The sequence below is a fragment of the Carassius carassius genome, chromosome 31, assembly GCF_963082965.1.
Source record: "Carassius carassius chromosome 31, fCarCar2.1, whole genome shotgun sequence".
Lineage (NCBI taxonomy): Eukaryota > Metazoa > Chordata > Actinopteri > Cypriniformes > Cyprinidae > Carassius > Carassius carassius.
In genome coordinates, this window is record NC_081785.1 from 20,168,962 (window position 1) to 20,190,968 (window position 22,007).

At 37.1% G+C, this 22,007-nt stretch overlaps 1 protein-coding gene across 3 annotated transcripts in view; it reads right to left on the reverse strand.

Moving 5' to 3' along the window:
* The window catches only part of LOC132111722 (kinesin-like protein KIF26A), a 109,873-nt gene that overhangs the window by 68,201 nt on the left and 19,665 nt on the right, over nucleotides 1-22,007 (reverse strand). For all 3 annotated transcript variants that reach the window (XM_059519286.1, XM_059519285.1, XM_059519287.1), the window contains exons 3-4: nucleotides 9,296-9,754; nucleotides 4,779-4,945 (exon numbers count right to left, since the gene is read on the reverse strand). In XM_059519286.1, coding sequence (XP_059375269.1) covers nucleotides 4,779-4,945; nucleotides 9,296-9,754 — 626 coding nt within the window. The remainder of the gene's footprint in view (nucleotides 1-4,778; nucleotides 4,946-9,295; nucleotides 9,755-22,007) is intronic.

Below are 22,007 nucleotides of genomic sequence, written 5' to 3' on the forward strand. Positions count from 1 at the left end.
GTGTCTTTTCAGACCCGCTGCCGCTCTCAGGAGAGAGGAGGCTCAGGAGGGGATCGGTTCCATGCAGGCTCCTCCAATTGAGGTCGGAGGCGAGGAGGCGTACCGGGTACGAGACACCCTGGACTCCAGACGTCGCGGCGGGGTACTGCAATACTTGATTGACTGGGAGGGCTATGGCCCTGAGGAACGTTCCTGGGTCAGGTCTCAGGACGTCCTGGACCCTGCTCCTCTTACCACCTACCATCAGACTCACCCAGATCGTCCTGCTCCAAGACACCGTGGAAGACCCCACCGTCGTTCAGGTCCTCGCTTCCGGAGCCGCTCGCAGGGTGGGGGCTCTGTCACGGAGCGCACGCCTGTCACTGAGCGCGCACCTTCACCTCTCTCCGGTCTCATGCACTCCTTGTCACCTGAGTTCTAGGACTGCAATTCCCATCTTTCCCTTCTGCTATCATTAGTTCCCAGCCCTGCCTGGTTTTCCCATAAGCATCATCATATCCACCTGTTAATCATTATCCCCCCTTTATCTGGACTGCCTGATTCTGTGTTTCTCTGTGAAGTGTTGTTTTGCCACGCTGCATGTTGCTTCGTGCTTCCTTAGTGTTTTATGCTCTGTGCATCCTTAGTTTGATACCTGCTTCAATAAAGCCCTGCAGATGGATCCGACTGCCTCTACTTCATCATTACAGTAATAAGATGTAAAGAATATTGTTATACTTCAGGAATCCTGTAAATAAATAATAAATACTTTTGAAATGTTAAAACATACAATCTATTCTAGTTGGAACAATTGCACTCAATGTAAATTAGCACCAAGGAAGTTCAGACGTGCCAAAAGAATGAATTTATTATTTGCAGTTAATGTGAACTAACGCCTCACATCCCCACTTTTATCTTCAGTTGGCAATTACGTTTATTCAAGGCACAGAATATACATGGCATGAATTAATTCCCTTTGTTTCTATGGTTACTCCCTAAGACCAATGCAACAAAACACTTTGGCTGTTCAACTCGTCTGGGGACAGTCTGGATTGTTGTACATGTAATTACGGTGGAATGTTTACTCCAATCATAGTCATTACTGTTCAAGCTCACCTGGACAAGCAACTGAAAGTGAGTGCTAGGTCATAAAATAAAATTTCACCATGTGTTGTGCTCTATGCCACTGCAAGTCAGCATATTGCCAAACAGCTGTACCTCTCAATGCTGACCTGCATGCATGTGCATACAAGCACACTCCCTCCATTTACACACCTTGAAGTCTTGGAATGGGCAGTCAGCTAATGAATTGTGGCTGCTAAAATAAATGAATTTTTAAAGCAACTTTAGACTTCACACAATGTCTACACCATATTTGGACAAGCATCACATGTAGACAACATCGCTTTTAACAATTTTTAACAATTGTAACGCACCACTCACTAAGTATGAATAAGTAAGCGATAGCTTATAAAACTCATTAAATTAATGAAATTAAAACGTTTTTATCTCCATAAACATTTATCATTTACATTCCAGGAGGAATTAAAAAATTTTCAGCACTAAAAATTGCAACTAAATCCTCGGATTTGCTGAACAGCTTATTTTACCATGCTGTATGTACCATATATATATATCCCACAAAACCCACAAATTAGTCCACTAGCCCAAACCTCCTGTGAAAGTCTAGTATTTGGCACTTTTCCAAACTTTTGAAACCCAAACCCACATACACCCCTATTTTTTTACCATTCGTTGCACGTTCATTTTTATTGTGTATTAATTTGTTGTTGTTTTTTACCCACATGGACATTCGCTCTGATCTCTTGACAAATATCTCAATCTCATTTTCTTTCTCTTTCTCTCATCCCTTCGGAGTCAATAGTGCATGTGGCCTTCTAAAAACAGAACTATACTTTTAATCAGTTCTACCCCAACTCCCACCTAGCAAAGGCTCAGATGATTCACTCACATGACCCTGTACATGATGCTCAGTTCAGGGTTGTTTTGAACCATTTCATCTTGCGGAGCACCGAGGTGGAATAGCAAAGCACACCAGGCTGTTGAGTGTGACAGCACATTCTATAGCTCTGGGAAGCTCTTTGGGCCCTGTGTCTGTATTCATTACAGGAGCTAGCTAGAATGTCAATACACTAATCATATGCTCTGGAGCTAATCTAATTAACATTTCACTTACAAGAGAGGATCCTACCTCCTGCTTGTTCTACAAGCTGGTTAAAAGCCCAATGCACGGAATAAGCGGAAGCGGAATAACTGCAGGTCTGGATGTTCTCTACCAGCTTTTATTCAAATTTAGAAGTTTGATAATGACTCCTTTAGAGGATTTCATTCATTATTTTATTTTTTAACATGCCTGAAAGCAAGGTGTTGCACTGGCATTTCTTATTCTGCACACTCTGAGCAAGTCAAACATCTGTGAGGGGCAAGGTGTCTGGAGGTCTTAAATGATTTGCTAGGTGGAACAAGATATGTTCTTTGAGTTTAATGGCCTTGATTTTAATTAAACAGCAATGTATAGTTTATACCTGTTTCACTGCTTAAACAAGCAGTTTATCGTTAATCCAACATGTATGACTTGTGCAAAACTAACAATGCATATCTAGACTGCATCTAGTCAAAGTCTCTTTAAGGAATATCAAACAGCAGGCGCCATACTGAGAATCCCTATCACTCACGCATGTATAAGTGGAATTTTACCTACAGTATGCTTATCTCTGAAAATCTTACATTTCTCAGCATTTGATTGCTAATTTAATGTCAGCAACACATGTTAGTGGATGTAAGTAACAAACAGTCACACATGTCCTATACTTTGAACCAGTATTCCAAGAATGCAAGGGTGTCCAGAATGAAAACAGGTCTAATTTCAAATCATAAAAATAAAATTCCTGGCAGGCACTAGTATTTGGGATGAAAAAAGAGGTGGCGCTCAGCATAACGTCCTACTTCTTCTGTTTATCCACCCAGAAGTTTAAATTAAGAGATGAAAACAAATCTATTTTCTCTCTCTCTTCCTTGTCATTCTCTATCTATGACATAGCAGCCTCCCTGATTATCCGCTTTATTTTTCAGATCACCTCCAAAGAAAACAGACGCGCAATTATAAATCAGACCACAAAAATTAACCTTGTCCTACATTGGGTCACTTCTGTCTGTTGTCTCAGAATGACCTGGAAGTGCTTGGGCAGGTGGCAACACCCCAAGCAGATCTAAAAACTTAGCTGCCGTCATTCTCCACAAAGGGAGAGGCCCCTGATCATGCTTTAATGTCTCATGTTGTCACTTGGCTTGAGAAATTTGTCAAATGTGTTTTCTAGGACCATTCCAAAAACATTCCTGTCCAATGCACAAGCATGTATGTTCCTAAAATCATGCAATAATTTATATAGAAGTAGTGATCTAGTCAAGTCAAGTCAAGTCACCTTTATTTATATAGCGTTTTAAACAAAATACATTGCGTCAAAGCAACTGAACAACATTCATTAGGAAAACAGTGTGTCAATCCGCGATGCAGAAAATGCGGAGGAAATCGTGGAATCCAGTTATAAAAAAGGATTTTACAGTTTAACGCAGAATGGCATGGAATTTGCCAAATTTTTAATTAATTAATAAAAAATAGGTCATTGCACTTACATCAAATCACGATATGGACTAATATCTGTAAATATTAAGCCGGAACAGTCTATTTAAATATGAATCTTGCATGTTCTGCGTGTCTCTGTTAAGGAATGGAGCAGAAGCGCGTCTTTCTTTATCACACACACTGAAGCGCGCGTGACGCTCGTGGTGATTTCAGCGTCTGCTGTCTCACTAAATAAGGATGTGAACACAACATCTCCAGAATGTACATAGCCTAATACAAAAAAAAAAAATCAAACATTATTTTTCATTTTTTTTTTTTAAGGTTTAATCACACAAAATGTCTTCCATGTTTTATTTTTAATAGTAAATCCCCTTTGTTTACCAAAAAGTTAAGTTTGCTTAATTTTCAATAATTAAAATATAAATTAAATTAATGTTTTATGTGTTTAATGTTTAATGTGCATCTCAGAAAATGCTTTATTTAAAGCCCCAAACGAATGGCACTTAAATGCACTTAATTCATCTTTCAAATTTATTGTCATTGTTCACAGTACAAGTACAGACAGAGTAACAATGGGTAATAATTAAATGTTTATTTTTGATGTATGCATTGCATTCTATGCATTTAAAAAATACAAATATTTTTTTTCTAACAAAGGAAACTTAGTTGTTCATTTTTACTTATTTTCTCTTGCATTATTAATATTGCACTTTAATTAAGCAAAAACACATTTTATCCGATTACTCGATTAATCGATGGAATTTTTGGTAGAATACTCGATTACTAAAATATTCGATAGCTACAGCCCTAGTTCAGTTTAAATAGTGTTTGTGCATTTATGTGAAATAAAGTCAACGATATCGCTGTAGATGAAGTGACCCCAACTAAGCAAGCCAGAGGCGACAGCGGCAAGGAACCGAAACTCCATCGGTGACAGAGTAGTAGACATGCAACTCTTAGAACACTTATTACAGTGACAATCTGGAGCAACACAAGATTATATTCAAGAAAACAACCCTTCCACTTTGCCATGCCATCCTATATTAATATACCAAATTACACCAAGTCCAAAATCTGTAACCTTGACATTCAGTTCTCAAGGTAAAGACCCAGAGGTATCTAGGTAGTAACCATGCTTTGATGCATAATGATGTTTAAGAGCATTAAGTGATCTATTTTAAACCTGTCTTCCTACCTGATGAAAAAGGATGCTGCTGCTGAAGTGGGGTGATCAGAGGAAGGAGGCACATCCTGGTCAAACTGAACCGGACTTCTCTGTCTGGAGGGAGTCAGGGACACTCTGGAGACGGTGGTGTCTGAATGCCATTCGCTCTGCTCTGCTTGACCTACAAGGCCTTGTGTCTGTGGTGGGAAGAAGCATGACAGGTAATTCACACTTACTAACTTAATAATGTGACATTAAACTACCCTCTTACATAAATCCATGAATCATACGTCTAGGTCACAAAGAATCAAATCTTCTTAAAGAAATAGAGAACAATTCCTTACACAGAGCAAGAGGCAGCTCCCTTATGAATTATGTTTCAAATGTCACATATAAAAAGGAGGAGGTAACAATTACTCTCATGCATTTATCATAAAGTACATAATTAGCCATCACGGAGGAACATGCATTCCTATACCGAAGGTATGAATAGTGTTTCAATGGGTAGAGATTAAACTGATTAACAAGAAATGTGAATTCCTTATCCAGAACCATAGCACGATGCAGAGGTTGTCAATACCTACAATACAGACCAGTCTTACGATACTCTCGAGAAAGTAAACAGATCAAGAAACTAGTCTTCTGTCGGTGTCTCCAGTGGTGTTACCACAAAAGCTCAGTGAAGGAATAGCAAGTGGGTGCTCAAGATGAACAGTGCATGATACTATGAATTGACTCTTGTGATATTTGAAATGCTATCACACAATTCTTGCATGAAGTTTGTGAGGAATTGCTTTTTCGCTGATAAGGAACAGAGTTTTTAATCAAAAAAAAACATCTGGAACATTGGTTTGTAGTTGTTAAATATTCTTTCACTGGAGCCCATACATTCACAGACGTTTTCATTATTTCACCAGAGTCGCTCTTTGTCTCTGAGGCCTGTGAGTAACTAAGTAGCTTAAACCCACAATCAATATGATCTGTCAAGTGCTTGTTTTGAATGAAGGCAGTGTGCTAAAAGGCTTCAGGTAAGGTTGGGCAATTTCCCAGAGAATATCTTAAAAGGTAGTCACTGACAACACATTGAGCAATAGACAACCACGGCTTTAGTGTGGCATGCCATTTGTGTTGCGGTGGTTGTGCATAATGCCTGGATTTGTGTTTGCTCTGGATTCATGTCTGGCAACTAAAATAACATCATTAACAATCTTTTCATGAAGCATAGGCCATCCAGTGCATGATGTGTCAACAGAACTCTGACAGGAGAACTATTTATATACCTTGGATGACATATGAGCTCCATATATCACGAACACATGAAAGGATTACTCACGAGACAGCGTACGACAAGTGGCATCCATTGTATTTCAAGTTTGCACATATTTGAACTGCGACACTTATGTAATAACTGTTACATAAGCTTCAACTGATTTGAGGGTTGGAGAATTCTGAACAAAGCTAAAGTTTGAGTTGTTTTTGTCTGTTTATTCAGATGCTCCAGGATTGTGTTTATGTCTATAATTGCTTTCTGTGTATGGTTGAAATCAATAACTATTATGTATGTCAGTTCTGTTGTTCGAAATTACAAATTATGCATGCAGACATGACTTTTTTTGGGGGAATGGCTATACATAAACAATAGATGCCCCTACCACTATTTATGTGAGATTTTTTTTTTCAGCTTAGATGAGATGTATCCATCAATGCAAAAAAATGCCATGCTGGATCCGTGGCATGACAGTCATATCGCATTGTATGGCATTCCGTTTTCAGATGAGCCGTGATAAATCAAAACAGCGTCACACTGACAGCGAATGGTGTCTATCTGGACAGAATGGTAATCCCCACATAAAGAAGGAATGGGTGTCACATTTCACATCGACAGGATGTTTAAAGGGGCTACGCAGTAAAAAAAAAATAAAAAAAAAAGACTGAAATTGGGATGCACAAACACAGACATTAGACACACATTCACACGTACACACACACACGCACACTGGAGCAGCTGTCAAAAAACCCACTATAGGTTTTTGAGGACTTAAGCCCTCCAGTCAAGCTGTTTTCATGAGTGTCAGACACAGAGCACGAGGTGCACACGCTGCATCCCCAGGTCAGGTCATTAAAGTACAGCTGCAGAGGGCTCCCAGCACTCAATAAAATCAGGAATTCTCTTTATGCTGCACCCTGCACCGTCTACAGCCTCATCTCTGCATCAGAGTCCAGAAAATCCTACTATTCACGTCTCCTTCCGAATGTATGTGTCTTTCCTTTTCTTTTCTGAAAAGGAGCAGCATAATTTCTTTCTCTATCTTAATTCTTATTCTGGCTCAGAGAAAGCAGATCACAGTCTGTTCATGCTGCTTAAAGATTCCTGGTTTTGGGCTCCCAGTAGGCCAGTAGGTCATTCCAGCCTATATGAAACCCACATGGAAATCCCGCTATGTTCTAATAATTTTATCTGTCACCTCAAGTAAAGAGCAATAAACCTGACAGTAACATGCTCTCAATATGGTTTTTCTTCCTCTTTTTAAAGGTGCTACTAATAATATTATAGTAAAAAGTGTTTCACCAAATAATGTATTATATATATATATATATATATATATATATATATATATATATATATATATATATATATATATATATATATATATACTGTGTTTGTTACAATGCATTCTTGTCTTTACTGATTTTATAAATGCGATACAGTCTTATCTTAAGAGTTTTGGAACAGCCTGCAAGTTAAAAAATGTGGCTATGAGGTTTAAAAATGTGACCTTTTTGAATAGAGACTCAGTGACAGAATTGGCAGCAATTGTAAGTGGGTGTGTAAAACGCATCAATCGAATAAAAAAATACAGACTTGTTTTTTTGCATGTGTCTAAGTTATGAATGCAGCAAATCGATAGTACCAAATGGAAATACCATGAGGCTTGAATATTGTAATAATTCATATCCATGGGCAATCCAAGAGACTTGTAATGGAATCAAAACTTGACAGCTGTCAATCTTGTGTTGAAAGTGAATCTCCTGAACTTTGCATCAATGTGCTTCTTGCCATTTGATATTTCCCTTCTTGCTTTCCAGGAACTCTCACCTGCTTCAAAAGTAGTGATGTGCCTTTACCAAGTAGCACAGTCACTATCTACTTCACAGAGCATAAGGCCCCTCCAAAGGCTTCCTGTCAGACTCAGTCCATCTCAATGGCTTTGTCTCCTCCTCTTTTCCTCTGCTGCTTTTCGTTTCTCTCCACAGAAATTAGATGAGTTAAAGCTCTTTGCTCAAGGCTCTGCTGAAGTCCCAGTGCACTGCATGTGTTATTTGTCATTCCTCCAATCTAATGAAAGGAAGGAGCCTTTCCAAATTTATACAAGGCATGTCTTTGAACAAGGGAAAAGCATAGAGCTCAGAGCTATTACTGTCATGCACAGCCTACATGTGCGAGTTTTTTAAGACGTACTGGGCCATCAGTTGTTCGTCCAAGGCTTTTTGCTTTATGCACAAACAAATACTGATTGCTAAAAGCTTCAGTGTCTGCTCGCTCACTGGAATAAAAGTACTTGTTGACATTAACTCAAATAGCAAATGCACAGGCTATTATTAACTCTTGTCTTCAATAGCGTTAACAGTTAGCAGGAACAAAAAGGCTCAGAGGCAACTGCAAAAGATTCTAAAAGCAACAATTGATACAAAATATATGTGTTACAATTAGACACCACTCTGATACAACAATTACTCACCTATAAAAGACAGACAGGTATACTTCAGCTGACTACCTGTGGTGGTGAGTTTTGTTTTAGTCTTGTTTAACACACTGAAGCTGTACAAGCAAAGTTATTAATTTCTTTAAAAAAAATAAATTAGGTAAAAAATTTCTTATTGACCACAAAACTTTGAATGGTAGGCTGTATATACTACCTCACTGTAAACCTTGTTGCAGTGTGTAACTGAAACACCAAGTGATACACAATCATTCACTCAAACCACTAAATCAACAGGTGCACTGAGAATATGTAACAGTACTACAGATGTACAAATGTGTAAATGAGACAACATAAATTGTTAACACACTGTCTCAGTGCATTATGTTTCAAACATGCTCTCTATGTATAACTGAGTGCATGTGATTCAATTATTCAAGTGTTTTCAGCTGCGATTCATTCAGACAGCCGTAAGCTCAAATAACCGGACCAATCATCAGCTGATGCCTATGCTGGTAAATAACAATGCTTCAAAAGCCCTTCAAAGTGAACTTTTCCATACCTCTCAACCATTGGATGGCAGCAAAAGCAGCTCTCTTGACTTGGAAAAATTATATCCAAAAAACTAGTAAAAGCAGGAGTAAAAGCTCCTGCTGTGGACAATGAAGACTTTGCAGAGAATAAAAATGGTCACTTCTAAATTCTAAATACAGTGAGAATTTGTTTTCTTTAGTAGTTTCTAATAGTATGTTTGAACTTTTACATCAGATCAATTGATTACAACTATATTCAGTGAATACATAAACAAAAGATCTGGTAGCTGAAGAGAAATGGAAGGTTGCATACCGGGTTTGGCTGAGGCAGGAAGTTATTGACACGTGAGATGCTCCACATGCCCTCCAAGTACTGCTGGGATTGAATGGTGACTGAGTTGATGGTTCCAGTCAGAGGTCTTCCTCCCGTGTTCACCTGCACACTGGGTTTCAGTGCCCCAGCGCTGGAAGATGGGCTCTGAGACCAGCCTAGCCTGTGCGCTGGGTGAGGTATCCTCGATTTGGTAGGCCTGGAGGAAAGAGTGACCACGCTGTGAGTCGTCAGCCCAGTGGGGTGCCCAGGGAAGGTATTGGGAGGCAGAGACAGCATGTCAGAAGCAGGGTACAGTTCCTGGAGAGTCTGAAGTGCCTGCTGTTTTAGATGCTGTGCAGGTGTGCCACACACCTGACACCTCATTCCTTCATGAGCACCTTTCAGCGACCAATCAGGCACTTGCAGTTGATCAATGAAAAAGGAAGCAAATCCAGGATCCTACAGAAAGCAAGAGACAACAAAAAAATATGCTTGTTTGGTTTTGTTTTTTTGATGTTGGTTTGGTTTCTAAAGTTTACAGGGGTCATCGGATGCCCGTTGATATGATTCTTTAGGGTCTTAATAAAAAGTCTCTAACATAACTTGGTAGGAAATTTCTCAATGGTAGTGTAAAAAAAGCTTTTACCCTGTCAAAAAAGCTCTTTTCAGAGCAAGCAGTTTTGTAGCATTTTCCATGAAATGTTAATGAGCTCTACTGATCCCACCCCTCTCTTCTGAGCTGCTCTCTGGGTTTCATTTTGCCCCATTCCTCATGAAACTTGTTAACTAGCACATTAATAGGAAAGGCGATTTGTAAAGATTCATTAAAAAGCACTCACTTCTTCTGTTGGTGAAGCTGAATCAAACATGATTTTTGTGAACAAATACATTTAGGTAGATTGGGGGCGCATTCCCTTCAAAAACAAGTGTAATTCACTGCGTCTTCAGCGGCTCAGATGTCGGGAGTAAATTATGATTGCTGTGTTCATTATTACATCCAACAACAGAACACCTCAATCGCTTAGGAGACATTCTTGTCTACATCTGCTCTGGCGGTGAAACTGGTGGACTGATAAGGTAAGACACCAGTCCAGTCTGTGCTGAAACGCTACTGTCAATCAATCTATCATGGGAGGGGCCTGTCTGAGTGATGTCACAAAAACGGGCATCTGAGATTGGGTGCACAATGGGTGGATTTTTATCATTAAAGGGTGGTTGTGTAAACACACTACCAATACACATTTCAGTTCAAACAACCTGTAAAAGTGCATGTAGCACCCGATGACCCCGTTAAAATAAGAATTCAAAGCTAAATCTCTCAAATGAGATTTTCTTAAAATGTTCAATAATGTTTTAAACAATAATATTAATAATCTATATTATTATTATTATTATTATTATTGTTATTTACAAAAACAATCATGTTTTATGTCACTTCTATATATATTTCAAAGCCATAAACTATGTCATTTGAAAATAAAAGAAATATAAATATCTGATTATTTTTAAATAGTGCTGATTATTTAAAAATAGTTTTAATATAAAGAGTATAAATGCATTATTATTATTGCTGTTATTAACAACATTATTTATATAGAATAAATATAATGCTGGTGTGTATATTTTACAGCTATATATCTTTATACATAAAACAAATTCTAGATTTTGTTAAAGAATATAAAGAATACAATTATATAAAAAATATAAATATACTTTTCTCATTTTCAGATTTATCTGTGCTTGTGGAATAAAATAAAGATTTGAAATGGTCATCTCCTCAAAGTGATCTAGATAATAATAATAATAATTAAAAAAAAAAATCATTGTTCGTATCACAATAACCAGCATTTTCATAGCAGGCCATTTACAAATATGCAGAAAATGTGTATTTGGATGTGTTTTACTGATTAAAAAAAGTAAACCCATAGCCTACAGACATTTAGACAAGATTTGCCTAGTTTTCCCAGATGCATCGTCTTAATTATAATATTTCAAACTAAGCAGAGCTGAAAAGTAGGAGTTTTGTGGGTGGAAGGATTGAGCTGTGGGGAGGGGATGGGTGGCGGGGCGATAGGGTGTAAAGAAAACAACAGCTGAGCCCGGGCATGAAGCACATTGCAGTGTGCAGACTCCCAGCAGGGATTGATATGACAAGAGACCCAGCATGAAAATAATCATCTCCCATTCAGTGCCAAGGACATGATGCCAGTCTACTTGAGGGGCTTATGTCTTACACTCACACACAATGAAGTGCTTGGACCAGGTAACTTGCAATAATAAAGGCTCACTTATCATGATAATACTACTGAACAAAAAAGGATTACCCAGCCACCAGCCGGAAAACAAATGGAATTAATAGGAATTAAATTAAAAAGAGCTTGTATGGATTTTAAAGGAATTCTTCACATAAAAATGAAATTGTGTGATTATTTAGTCATTTGCTCATTTCAGTTCTTATTCACCTGCCATACAGGTTTGGATAGACATGAGAGTGAGTAAATGACAGCAGAATGCTATTTTTTGATGCAAACCAATGCTGTAATTGCTCTCTGATATCCACAGACTTCTGGTCTTTTGAGAGACATATCTCTCATTCTAGATCAGTATTAGGGAGGTTATACTCTGACTGGAGCACAGGGCAGCATTAATGTTTATGGTCCCTGTTTTTCTCAGAGTCACAGCAGTAAACTGGATGAGTGAGAGCCCAAAGGCACAGTCACAGCACATAAATCATCCCCTATGAGACGGAAAATAAGGATATTTAAGTGGATTTAACACAATAATTAATACACAAAACACTCTTAGGTCTATTTAAGTGACTCAATTAAGCCAGACTTCGATATGGCAGCAAAAATCATCCCATTTTTGTTTAATAAAATATGGGGTCTCCTATGATAGACAGTCATTAAGAATACTGGCAGATATGTTTGTGATTTGTGACCTGGCTCAACTCGGGTGCTCTGGAGTCAAATTATTGTTAATATTCTGTGTGGGACTATTCAAAAGGGCGTGAATATTTAAAGATGATCATTCAGATAAATAGTTGTCTAGTGCAAACTGGGAAGAAAAAAAAAACAGTAACACACTCAAATAAACTGTAAAGGAACATCATAAGTTGTGCTGGGATGAGGTATGTTTTCAAATGGAAATTTTTAGAATATGTGCTCATATTTACTTTATGTTTAAAATGTTCCCTGTCAGATGGTTAGGGCAACATTCTGCAGATGTTTTCATGACAGTTTAATGAGTTTATTTTTTTATTTTTTAAGGGACCGTTCTCAGACTGTTTTTAACATTGATAATAAAAAGAATGATTTCTGAAGGATCATGTGACTGAAGACTAAAGTAATGAAATAAATAAATTACAATTACTATATTTTATTACAGTTAAATATGACAATAAAAACATTGCTTACACACACACACCTACAAATATAACTGTTTTTACTATAATTTTTAATAAATAAATGCATCCTTGGTGAGGGTTAAACTTTTTGGTTGGTCTAATTTTATCTGATTTTAAAACAACATCTTATCGGATGTTTTCTAATAAAGAGAATTCAGTGGAAGAAAGGTGAAGTTTGTGACTTGATTTTATCCGTCTGTAACTGTTTGGACACTGAAAATGTAGCATGCTAAAATTAAAGTTTGAAAAAGTATTTTCAGAGATGGAGCAAGTTAACACATTTTGCTGAAAAAGTAAAAAAATAAAAATAAAAAAAATAATAATTTTTGAAACAGCATGCACAGAATCATGAACAACAAGATAATAAACGGGTTAAAATTGTAAACAGGGTGAATTCTGATTTCACATTGAATTGTAAACATACATGTACTTGTTGTGGTTTAGTAAAATGAACCACCATTAGGATGGGACTATCCATCCACCAATGCCAGAAAGAGAATTATTTAAAAAAAAAAAAAATGAGAAGAAAATGTGAGAGAGTGAGCGAGAGAGTGAGCGAGAGAGACAGGATACGGGGTAAGATGAGGGTTAGACCCCTGGCCTTGGGGCTTGTAGTTGGCCATTGTGTAACTTTATTGGCAGGCAGCTCTGGGTTTTTATGAAGCTCTGGGGATGAATGCAGGAGCCTATCTGCTGATTAGTGATGCACTAAAGAACAGAAAGGGAACAGAAGGATAAATGACTACATGTGAGCCCTCAGCCCGCTAGTCTGACTGTCTCTTAAACTAATGATGATGAGATATGAGTGTGGGGCAAGGACAGAGAATATGAGGGAGGGGGAGGACTTACAGAGATAGAAAAAAGAGAGAAAGAAAAATAAATGCACAAGATACAACTGACAAAGAGAAAGTGAAAAGAGAGAATAATACAAGACAAAATAAATGAGATTAAAAAAAAACAAGGCTGTGAGGAAAAGTCACCTACAGTCCATTCAATACTTCAAAGTTGAGAAAACAATCTTTCTATGAATTTCCAGTAGAATTTCCAAGGTTCTGAGAACTAAACGTTCACCTTAAAGCAGTGAGTATTTAACTCGAAGATCTTCCCTATTGTCCAAAACAATAATCAAAGGCCCCCATGGGCTAAAATATTTCTTCAATTAATTCTGCTTTAATTATGACAAAGCTGCTTTTTCTCCAAACACTTGTGTTGACAGAAAATGGGAAATGTAAGAAATAATTGACAACGGGCCATTGGATTATTATAAAATGTAATGCACACCCGAGGTGGTGATGCGGCCATGATCAAAGCATTAAAATTACCATGTGGGTTAATTCAAAAACATAATTTTAGAACTAGCAATGAAGGCTTGAGCCATTGATACTAGACTACTGCAGTTAATAATGAAGTTATTAGAGAAAGAGAAAGAGAGAGAGAGAGAGAGAGAGAGAGAGAGATTACTGGTAACATATACAATTATACAAATATATACAACTGCTAAAGATGATTTGGCACTTTTGCTGCAAGTATTGAGGGAGGAGCTTCTCTGCGGTGGAGAGCGGGTGGCGTGAAAGTCCCAGGAACAGCTGTTGCTACACACCCTGTAGTGAAAAGGTGAGCGCTGGGTCTTCTCACAGCAGGCCATTAATACAGATTACATTTACTATACTCTAAAAAGCTAAAGACCACATCCAATGCTAATCCCCGTGGACCTCTACAAACACACACACACATATGCCATGGTCAATCTACCCAACAGCACTGCAGCCCAGAAGGAATTCCTAAGCAGGACCATAATGCAGGCTATAAAGCAGGAGCTGTGAGAACCTCTGAGCCTCTGTGGGTGTAATTACAGGAGCAGGAGCATATAAGACGGCGGCAGGTGTGTCTGTGTGCATGCACACCTGCATCCATATCTGTGTGTAATGGGGTTTGGCTTTCCTTGACTGCTATTAAGAAGAAAAAAACAAACGGTAATGGCTGATTTCTGTTTATTAGTATAAAGTAGTGGTCGACCGATATGTGTTTTTTGACAGCCGATGCCGATGCCGATATCTTGGAAAGCAGGGGGCTGATAGCCGACATGATTTTTTTAAAATTATTATTATTAAAATTTAAGAAATTTGAAATAATTTGCCAATGTATTAAAATAAATGTTTAAAAGAAAAATACTTACACTTTAGATGACAGTGTTCTTCACAAATAAATAAATATTTAATAAAATAATAATATAAAAAAGTCAACACTGTAACCAACAGGGCACTCAGTATTATGGGAAGTTTTTGTGCATTAGGCAATCATATTTTTTAAATAAAGCCAGAGTAACCCTCATTTTACATACAGCACACAGTAAAAATGACATGAATATGACAGTGGGCAGATGCATAAAGTGCAGTATTATTTGACTCTTCAAATCCGAAGTCCAACATAGCTCACCATTCGACTTCGAGTTTGCAAGGTTTGTGAAATTAAATGTTCATTAGTCATTAAAAGATTTGTTTAAATTATGGAATTGCTTATTTGCTTAATGCTGACGGCAAATGAGAAAGTATTATAATGTTTGCCTTTCTATTACTAAAATGCCTAAAATAAAATAAATCATTATAATACTTTCTGTATACATTAATTCCTTTGTTTAACCATTCTATCTGATTATTAGACAGACTTCTATCAATATTTTTGCTGTTGTATATGGACATGACCCTCTCAAAACTCCAGGGTCCATGCAAAAAGAATGCAGGTATGTCCCAATCACCTATCCATCATAGATCGCTCTCATCGGTAGGACACTTAAATGGCTTTTCCTGCTCACCGGGGCTTGAAAAAGAAACCAGTTTTCGAACAAAAAACAGTTTTTGTTTGGATAACCCACAATAATGTTTCCCTTCTGTCTGTCACCCTCCCATTCTCTCTCCTCATGGATCACTCCAGCTGTCAGTGACTCGTCAGACCTTGCATGGGCAGGCAATCAGAATTGTGACTGCAGCAACCACAGACTACTATTTCCAAAGCTTCTATAAGCTTAAATTGTGGTTCATTGCTGCAAGAAAAGCTATAAACACTTGTCTGTGTGCTTGACTTCAGCTCTGCTCCAAAACCGTGTGAGCTTTTGTGCAGTCTATGAAAGTCTGTGTCTGTAACCTTTTTTTTTTTTTTTTATCTCGCCATTGGTTTTGGAGCAGAATTCAGAACTTGGTAACTTGAGAGTGGTTGCATGTGATTCAGCTGAACTTTTATGGGAACCGGGGCTTATACAGCAGTCAAACTTAGTTAAACTAACAACTCCGCCCTAGGTTGCACTGAAGACTTGCACGCATGCATATTTATACATGCTTACCGGCTTACTTTGCGCAACTAATTAAAATAGTTGATTTACTGAGACTGTCTGGAAACTCTCCAGACTGCTCGTGATGATTTATTTATCTATTTAGCTTAGTTTATGGGGAAAAAAAACAATCATAAATTAACTCTTCACTCTGTTTAGAAGCCTGTAAAAAGATTAAGAACAAAGAAGGAATTGTGGGTGTTCTTGACTATTAATAAGGTAATCAAGGTGGATGGCACCACTGAGCACTCTGGGAAAGAGAAGCCACTGAGTGAAGAGACAATGTGTGTTCAACCTGACAGCAGTTCAATCACTGTACTGTCGCTGTACTTTTATTTGATAGCAATGCTTCTAAATGACTGACTTCAGGCCGCACATGTTAGCCAACTATCCTGATCAAAAATTCAGATTCATCAATCATAATCAAAAATAATGTCCAAAATCTCTTAAAACTTTGCATATGCATACAAACAAATGTATAGCCTTTCAAAGTATCCATCATTTGATAACATGGGCGACTAAATGTAGTTTTATAAAAAAAAAAAAAAAAAAAAAAAACTGATGTTTACCTTGCTGATGATTATGAATTAATTATGCAAAATTCTGAGCATAACCCAAAGTATACACTGTAATGATTTTCTAAGTTAAAACAAAGATTATTGGTGTACATTCTTACAACAAAACACTATTTCAATGTTTTACTTTTTAAAGTTTAATTCAAACTGTTACTTGCTGTTTCTTAGTAACTGTTCGTAACATTTACTAACATTTTATGAGTTAAAAATGTTGTTTTCCATCAAAACTACATAAGAATATATGGAATTACATTTGGTTCTAAAATAATAAATGTAACTTTATAAAACTGAACGTAACTTTTTCAGAAACTATCAAACATATTCCATTACAAAAGAAGAAAAACACAATGAAAATGAAAAAAATGACCTCAGTCACACAAATTTAACAGGCTTTTCAAATATGCTTCATTCTTTGTTAATGTTTTTCAAAGATTCGGTTTCGCTAATCGTGGATTCTGAATGCATTGCCACAGATTTCGCTTTTGCTTCACAGTTTTTCGTTTGGTGTTTTGACACAAACTTCTCGTGGGGGCGGGCTTAACAGTGATCTACTCTGATTAGATAGTGAGCTTTTGATGGACAGGCATTGCATTCAGAATCCACGATTAGCGAAAACGAATCTTTGAAAAACATTTACAAAGAACGAAGCATATTTGAAGAGCCTGTTAAATTTGTGCAACTGTTTTAATTTTTTTAATTTTCATTGTGTTTTTCTTTTTTTGTAATGGCATATTTTTGATAGTTTCTGAAAAAGTTACGTTCAGTTTAATAAAGTTTTGTTCATTTTTATTGAAGCAAATGTAATTCCATAAAAATAAGGCCCAACGTACTTTAATAATTAGAAAAAAATGTTTTCTGTATTTTGAATTTTGCACTGCATTGCGTTGTGTTAACAAAAATGTCTGTAAAATTAATGGATAATGTCCTGGCATAAAGACTACCAGTGCATTTTACAATAGGCTTAAATATACAGGGCTTTCTTAACACCAGTCAATTAGTCTTTCAAACAACCTAGTCGAGTATGAAAACTGATAGTTTCACACATCACTACTTATTACTAACTCCAATCACACGCTCCATTAGTTTAGCTAATTTGGATTCATTTGTGTACAAATTGCTTTTGAAACTTCCTTTGCACACAAGTACTAAAATTTTATATATAGGTTATACATCTCAATCCACAAACAATGCACTATGAACCGAGCTTCTATCCAACTTTCATGAACTTTTCTACAGCTTTAAGCCTCCTCACGACTTCCTGCAAAGCCTCTCAGAGCCATCTGCTTTCAACAGAGACCTGCTCTCTCAGCTCTAACACACACCAGTCCGTCTGGGCAAGAAAAGAATTTAATTTCCTAATGATAAATGCAATCAGGAAGAGTTAAACACACAAACACAAGCGTCAGTAATTTGTATGAGCTCCACTCGTCTGCAACCAGCAGCACGGGAACTGATGAGATTGCTCACTCTAAAGCACTCGTCCCAGGAACTCAATCTCCAAAGATAAATCTAGAGCAGCACATCAGCATAATTAGGCAGAGTAATTCACACAAGAGGCTGATGTCTTAGACCTCTCGGAGTGTGTAAACTTTGGAGTGGAATGTGATTAGATGGCTACTACATAATTCACAGGACAACTGACTTTCAACTGTGATCAGCTGTGCTCAACGTGAAAAGAGCTTTCCTGAAGCATTTCAGTCATTGGTAGTGCAACTGAAGCAAACAAACAACTATGAGATATCTGGGTTAAAGTGGATACCAAAACATTTTGAAGGCTTTATCACTGCCTAGAAACACAATAAAGTCTATTATTAAGAAGTGGGAGGTATTTTGTACAAACTGGATGAAAGAGTCAGGAGGAAACTGGTCAGAAAGGTGACCAATAGGCCTACAGCAACTTTGAAGCAGCTGCAGGAATTTATGACAAGAGTGGTCATTGTGTGCATTTGACAACAATATCACACATTATCCACAAATCTGGATTATGGGAGGGTTGCAAGAAGAAAGCCACTCTTCAAGAAATGTCATATGCAATCATCGCTGAGCTTTGCCAAATCACACTTTGACGTTTCTTAGGCAGATGAGACTAAAATTGAATTATTTGGCCTCAACACAAAACGATATGTCTTGTGGAAGTCCAACATAGCTCATCATCCAAATAACTGCATTCCTACAGTAAAGCATGGAGGTGCTAATATCCTGTTATGGGGTGTTTCTCTGCAGCAGGGACTAGAGCACTTGTCAGGATAGAAGGAAAAATGTATGGGATACAATACCATCAAATTCTTGAGGACAATCTGCTGCCCTCTGCCAGAAAGTTGTCAATTGGAAGAAGGTTTACCTTCCAACCTGACAATGACTCAAAGCACACAGCAAATCTGAGCACACAGTGATTGAAAAGGGTGAATGTCCTTGCATGGCCTAATCAGAGCCCAGACTTAAACCCCATCGAAAATCTGTGGACTGACTTCAAGACTGCAGTTCACAAACAGTCACCAGCACATTTAACTGAACTTGAGCAGTTCTGCAAAAAATGGTGATCCTTTTTCCAACTCAGTGATTGTTTTTTATTATTATTATTATTATTATTATTTATTTATTTATTTTTCTGACATGTTGGTGTTATATCTTTCACTTAGATGTTATAAGTTGCACTGAGTATATACAGCTGTCTAAAACAAAAGCTTTGTCCATCTTCATTTCAGGCTGCAAAGCAACAAAATGTGCAAAATTTAAAAGGGGTGACTATTTTCTATACTCACTGTAAATAAGTCATCTAGGTACATTTAACAATTAAAAAGACTGTGTGGCTGTTTTGCTAAAGAAACACAATTATATCTGTTAAATATGTGTCCAAAAAGTAAATTAAATAATCCAGTAGACATCAGAATTTAATAAGCCTTTTTGTGCAGATATTTGGACACACATCAAGACAGCCATTCCAGACTCTCGGATATTGGCAGTTTTGAATGTTTTCTTTGGATGAATAGAGACGTCTAGACACAGCGAATAAAGATAGACAGAGAGATAGAGAGAGGATTACCAGACCCTTCTCCGTCTGGAGCAGACATAAGAAAGAACACAAATGAACCCCATTAATGACTCTAAAAATGCTTACTGCCCTTTGTTTTCTTCCTTTTTTGAAATCCTTGCTTATCAAAAATAGTAACAATAGGCATTTTATACATCTTGTATGATGGTAACAATGGGGAGGACTACAAATGGCCTTGATGCGAACACTGAAAAGGCAAAATCTATCTGCTACCCATTGATGGTGGGATGGTGAGGTGAGGGAGGCCCTGACTTATAATGGAATGAATTGAAAGAGAGGCAGCCATTGTGAAGATGGGACGGATGGAAAAACAGAGATTAGCTTGGTTCTTTAGGTTGTTTGTACTGAACCAATAGTATAACTGTTGTTCATCATACCTAAAATGTCTCTTTTGAGGGAAACAAGACAAAAAGCTAAAAACTAACCTATCCATCATGATTTAAGCTCTCTCCTTGAACTCCATTCAACATATGTTCAATTTGGCATTGCCTAGAAGCACTACACCAACATAAATGCATCTCTCCTGCACTTACAGAAAACATTGATGGATTCATACTGCCTGTTGGTCCTCTGTCCATCAAGGCAATTAAAACATGAAAGCGTGCAGAGAATATCTCCACAGTGATGTCTCAAGCATCAGTGTGCAACGAGGGAGCAAGAAAGGCCAGGGCTGAATCCACACTGATTTGCATATGAATAAGAGCCCATTATATTGAGCGTTCATTACATTATTTTTAAAGCCCTGACACATTCAGACATTTAATGAGTTAAAGCAGGGTTGAGCGGGATGATGGACTCTCTCTATCCAGATGAGGGAGTTTCATTGAGCAATTCTTGTATGATTCTAAACCTCATCCAGTGTGGTCCAGCTATTCGGAATTTAGAATTATGTAGATTCAGTACATAAAGTGCAACATTGTCTTGATTTGTCTAAATGAAATAGTAATAGGTATTATGTAGTCACTTTCCAGCTCCTTTTCCAGTGCATTTTTTTATATATATTTATTTTGATAATAAAGTTGTAATATTCTAAGAATAATCTCATAATAAGCATTGTATGTGAACTGAGTCAGTAGAATTTAGTCCTAAAATTAAAGTAGTAATATTTTGAATAAGTCAAAATTAAAAGACTTTTTTTTAGCATTATGAGTATTAAAGACAATAGTGTTATGAGGAACTTATCATTTAAAACACTGAAATGAAACAAACATACTAAAAACAATGTAACAAAACAACAATGAAGGCTAAATATTTCTCAAATTTTCTTGTTATAAACACTATTTAGTGCTAATTGCGCGCTTAATTAAAAACTTTTATTTTGCTTTTCTTTTCATTATCTTAATATAATGTTGATTTCAGTTTGAAAAATTTATTTTATTTTATTTTATTTTATTTTATTTTATTTTTATGCATTTTATGCATTGCACTGCATTGTGGATGCAGAAAACAAAAACCAAGTCAGACACTATAAGAGCCATGACAGAGTATCGTCTTTATTTGTCTGAACAACCTTATTAAGATGTACACACACAAATGCAGGACAAAGGATGTGTAAGCATGTTCCCGAAGCCTAAAGGTTCATTGGCTAGGATGCGATGTCAAAGGTCAGCTAATTGTGCTTCTCCTGAAGGTCAGGGTTGGAGTGCAGTGGAGCTACAACATAGTTAAGCATTCAGGACCCCTCACCTTCACCACTCACAAAATCACCACATGCCACATGAGTTACTGCTACAGAATTGATTTACAATACATCCTGATCATAATGATCAAACTTCTTCTCACGTACAAAATAAATCCAGATTTCATATCCATTATTTATTTGTTCATTAGCCTAGACATATTCAGTATTATGTACAGAATGTTAGTCATTATTGTAAAAACTGAAGGTACATTATGTGTTACTACACCCTGGAGATCCAGCCTGGTAAATCAAAGGTTGCTGGTTTAAACTTCAGAAGGGACGGTTAAACCACAGCAGTCTTGAGCAAGACACTTAATTCCAAGTTGCTCTGAGGGCACTGAGTAGTAAAACTGGTTTGGATAAAATAATTATATGATAAAAGAAGAAAAAGAAGAAGAAGAACTAAAATAATGCAGCATTGAAATATTTTAAAAGACAGAGTAAACAGAAGGTCAAACAGCTAAGAAGATAGGTAGTACTGTAATACAGTACGTCAAAGCATGATACTTTCCAAGAATCTAAAACAGAGGGCTTTTGTGTGCAGTTGACTGCGTGCAATTGCTTTCTCTCTACAGTCAAACTAAAAGTAGCATTTAGAGTAAACCAACTCCAGGCTATAACGAAAGAAATGAGTGGATTGCTGTCTAGTGCCAAGGTTAATAATCACTGAATT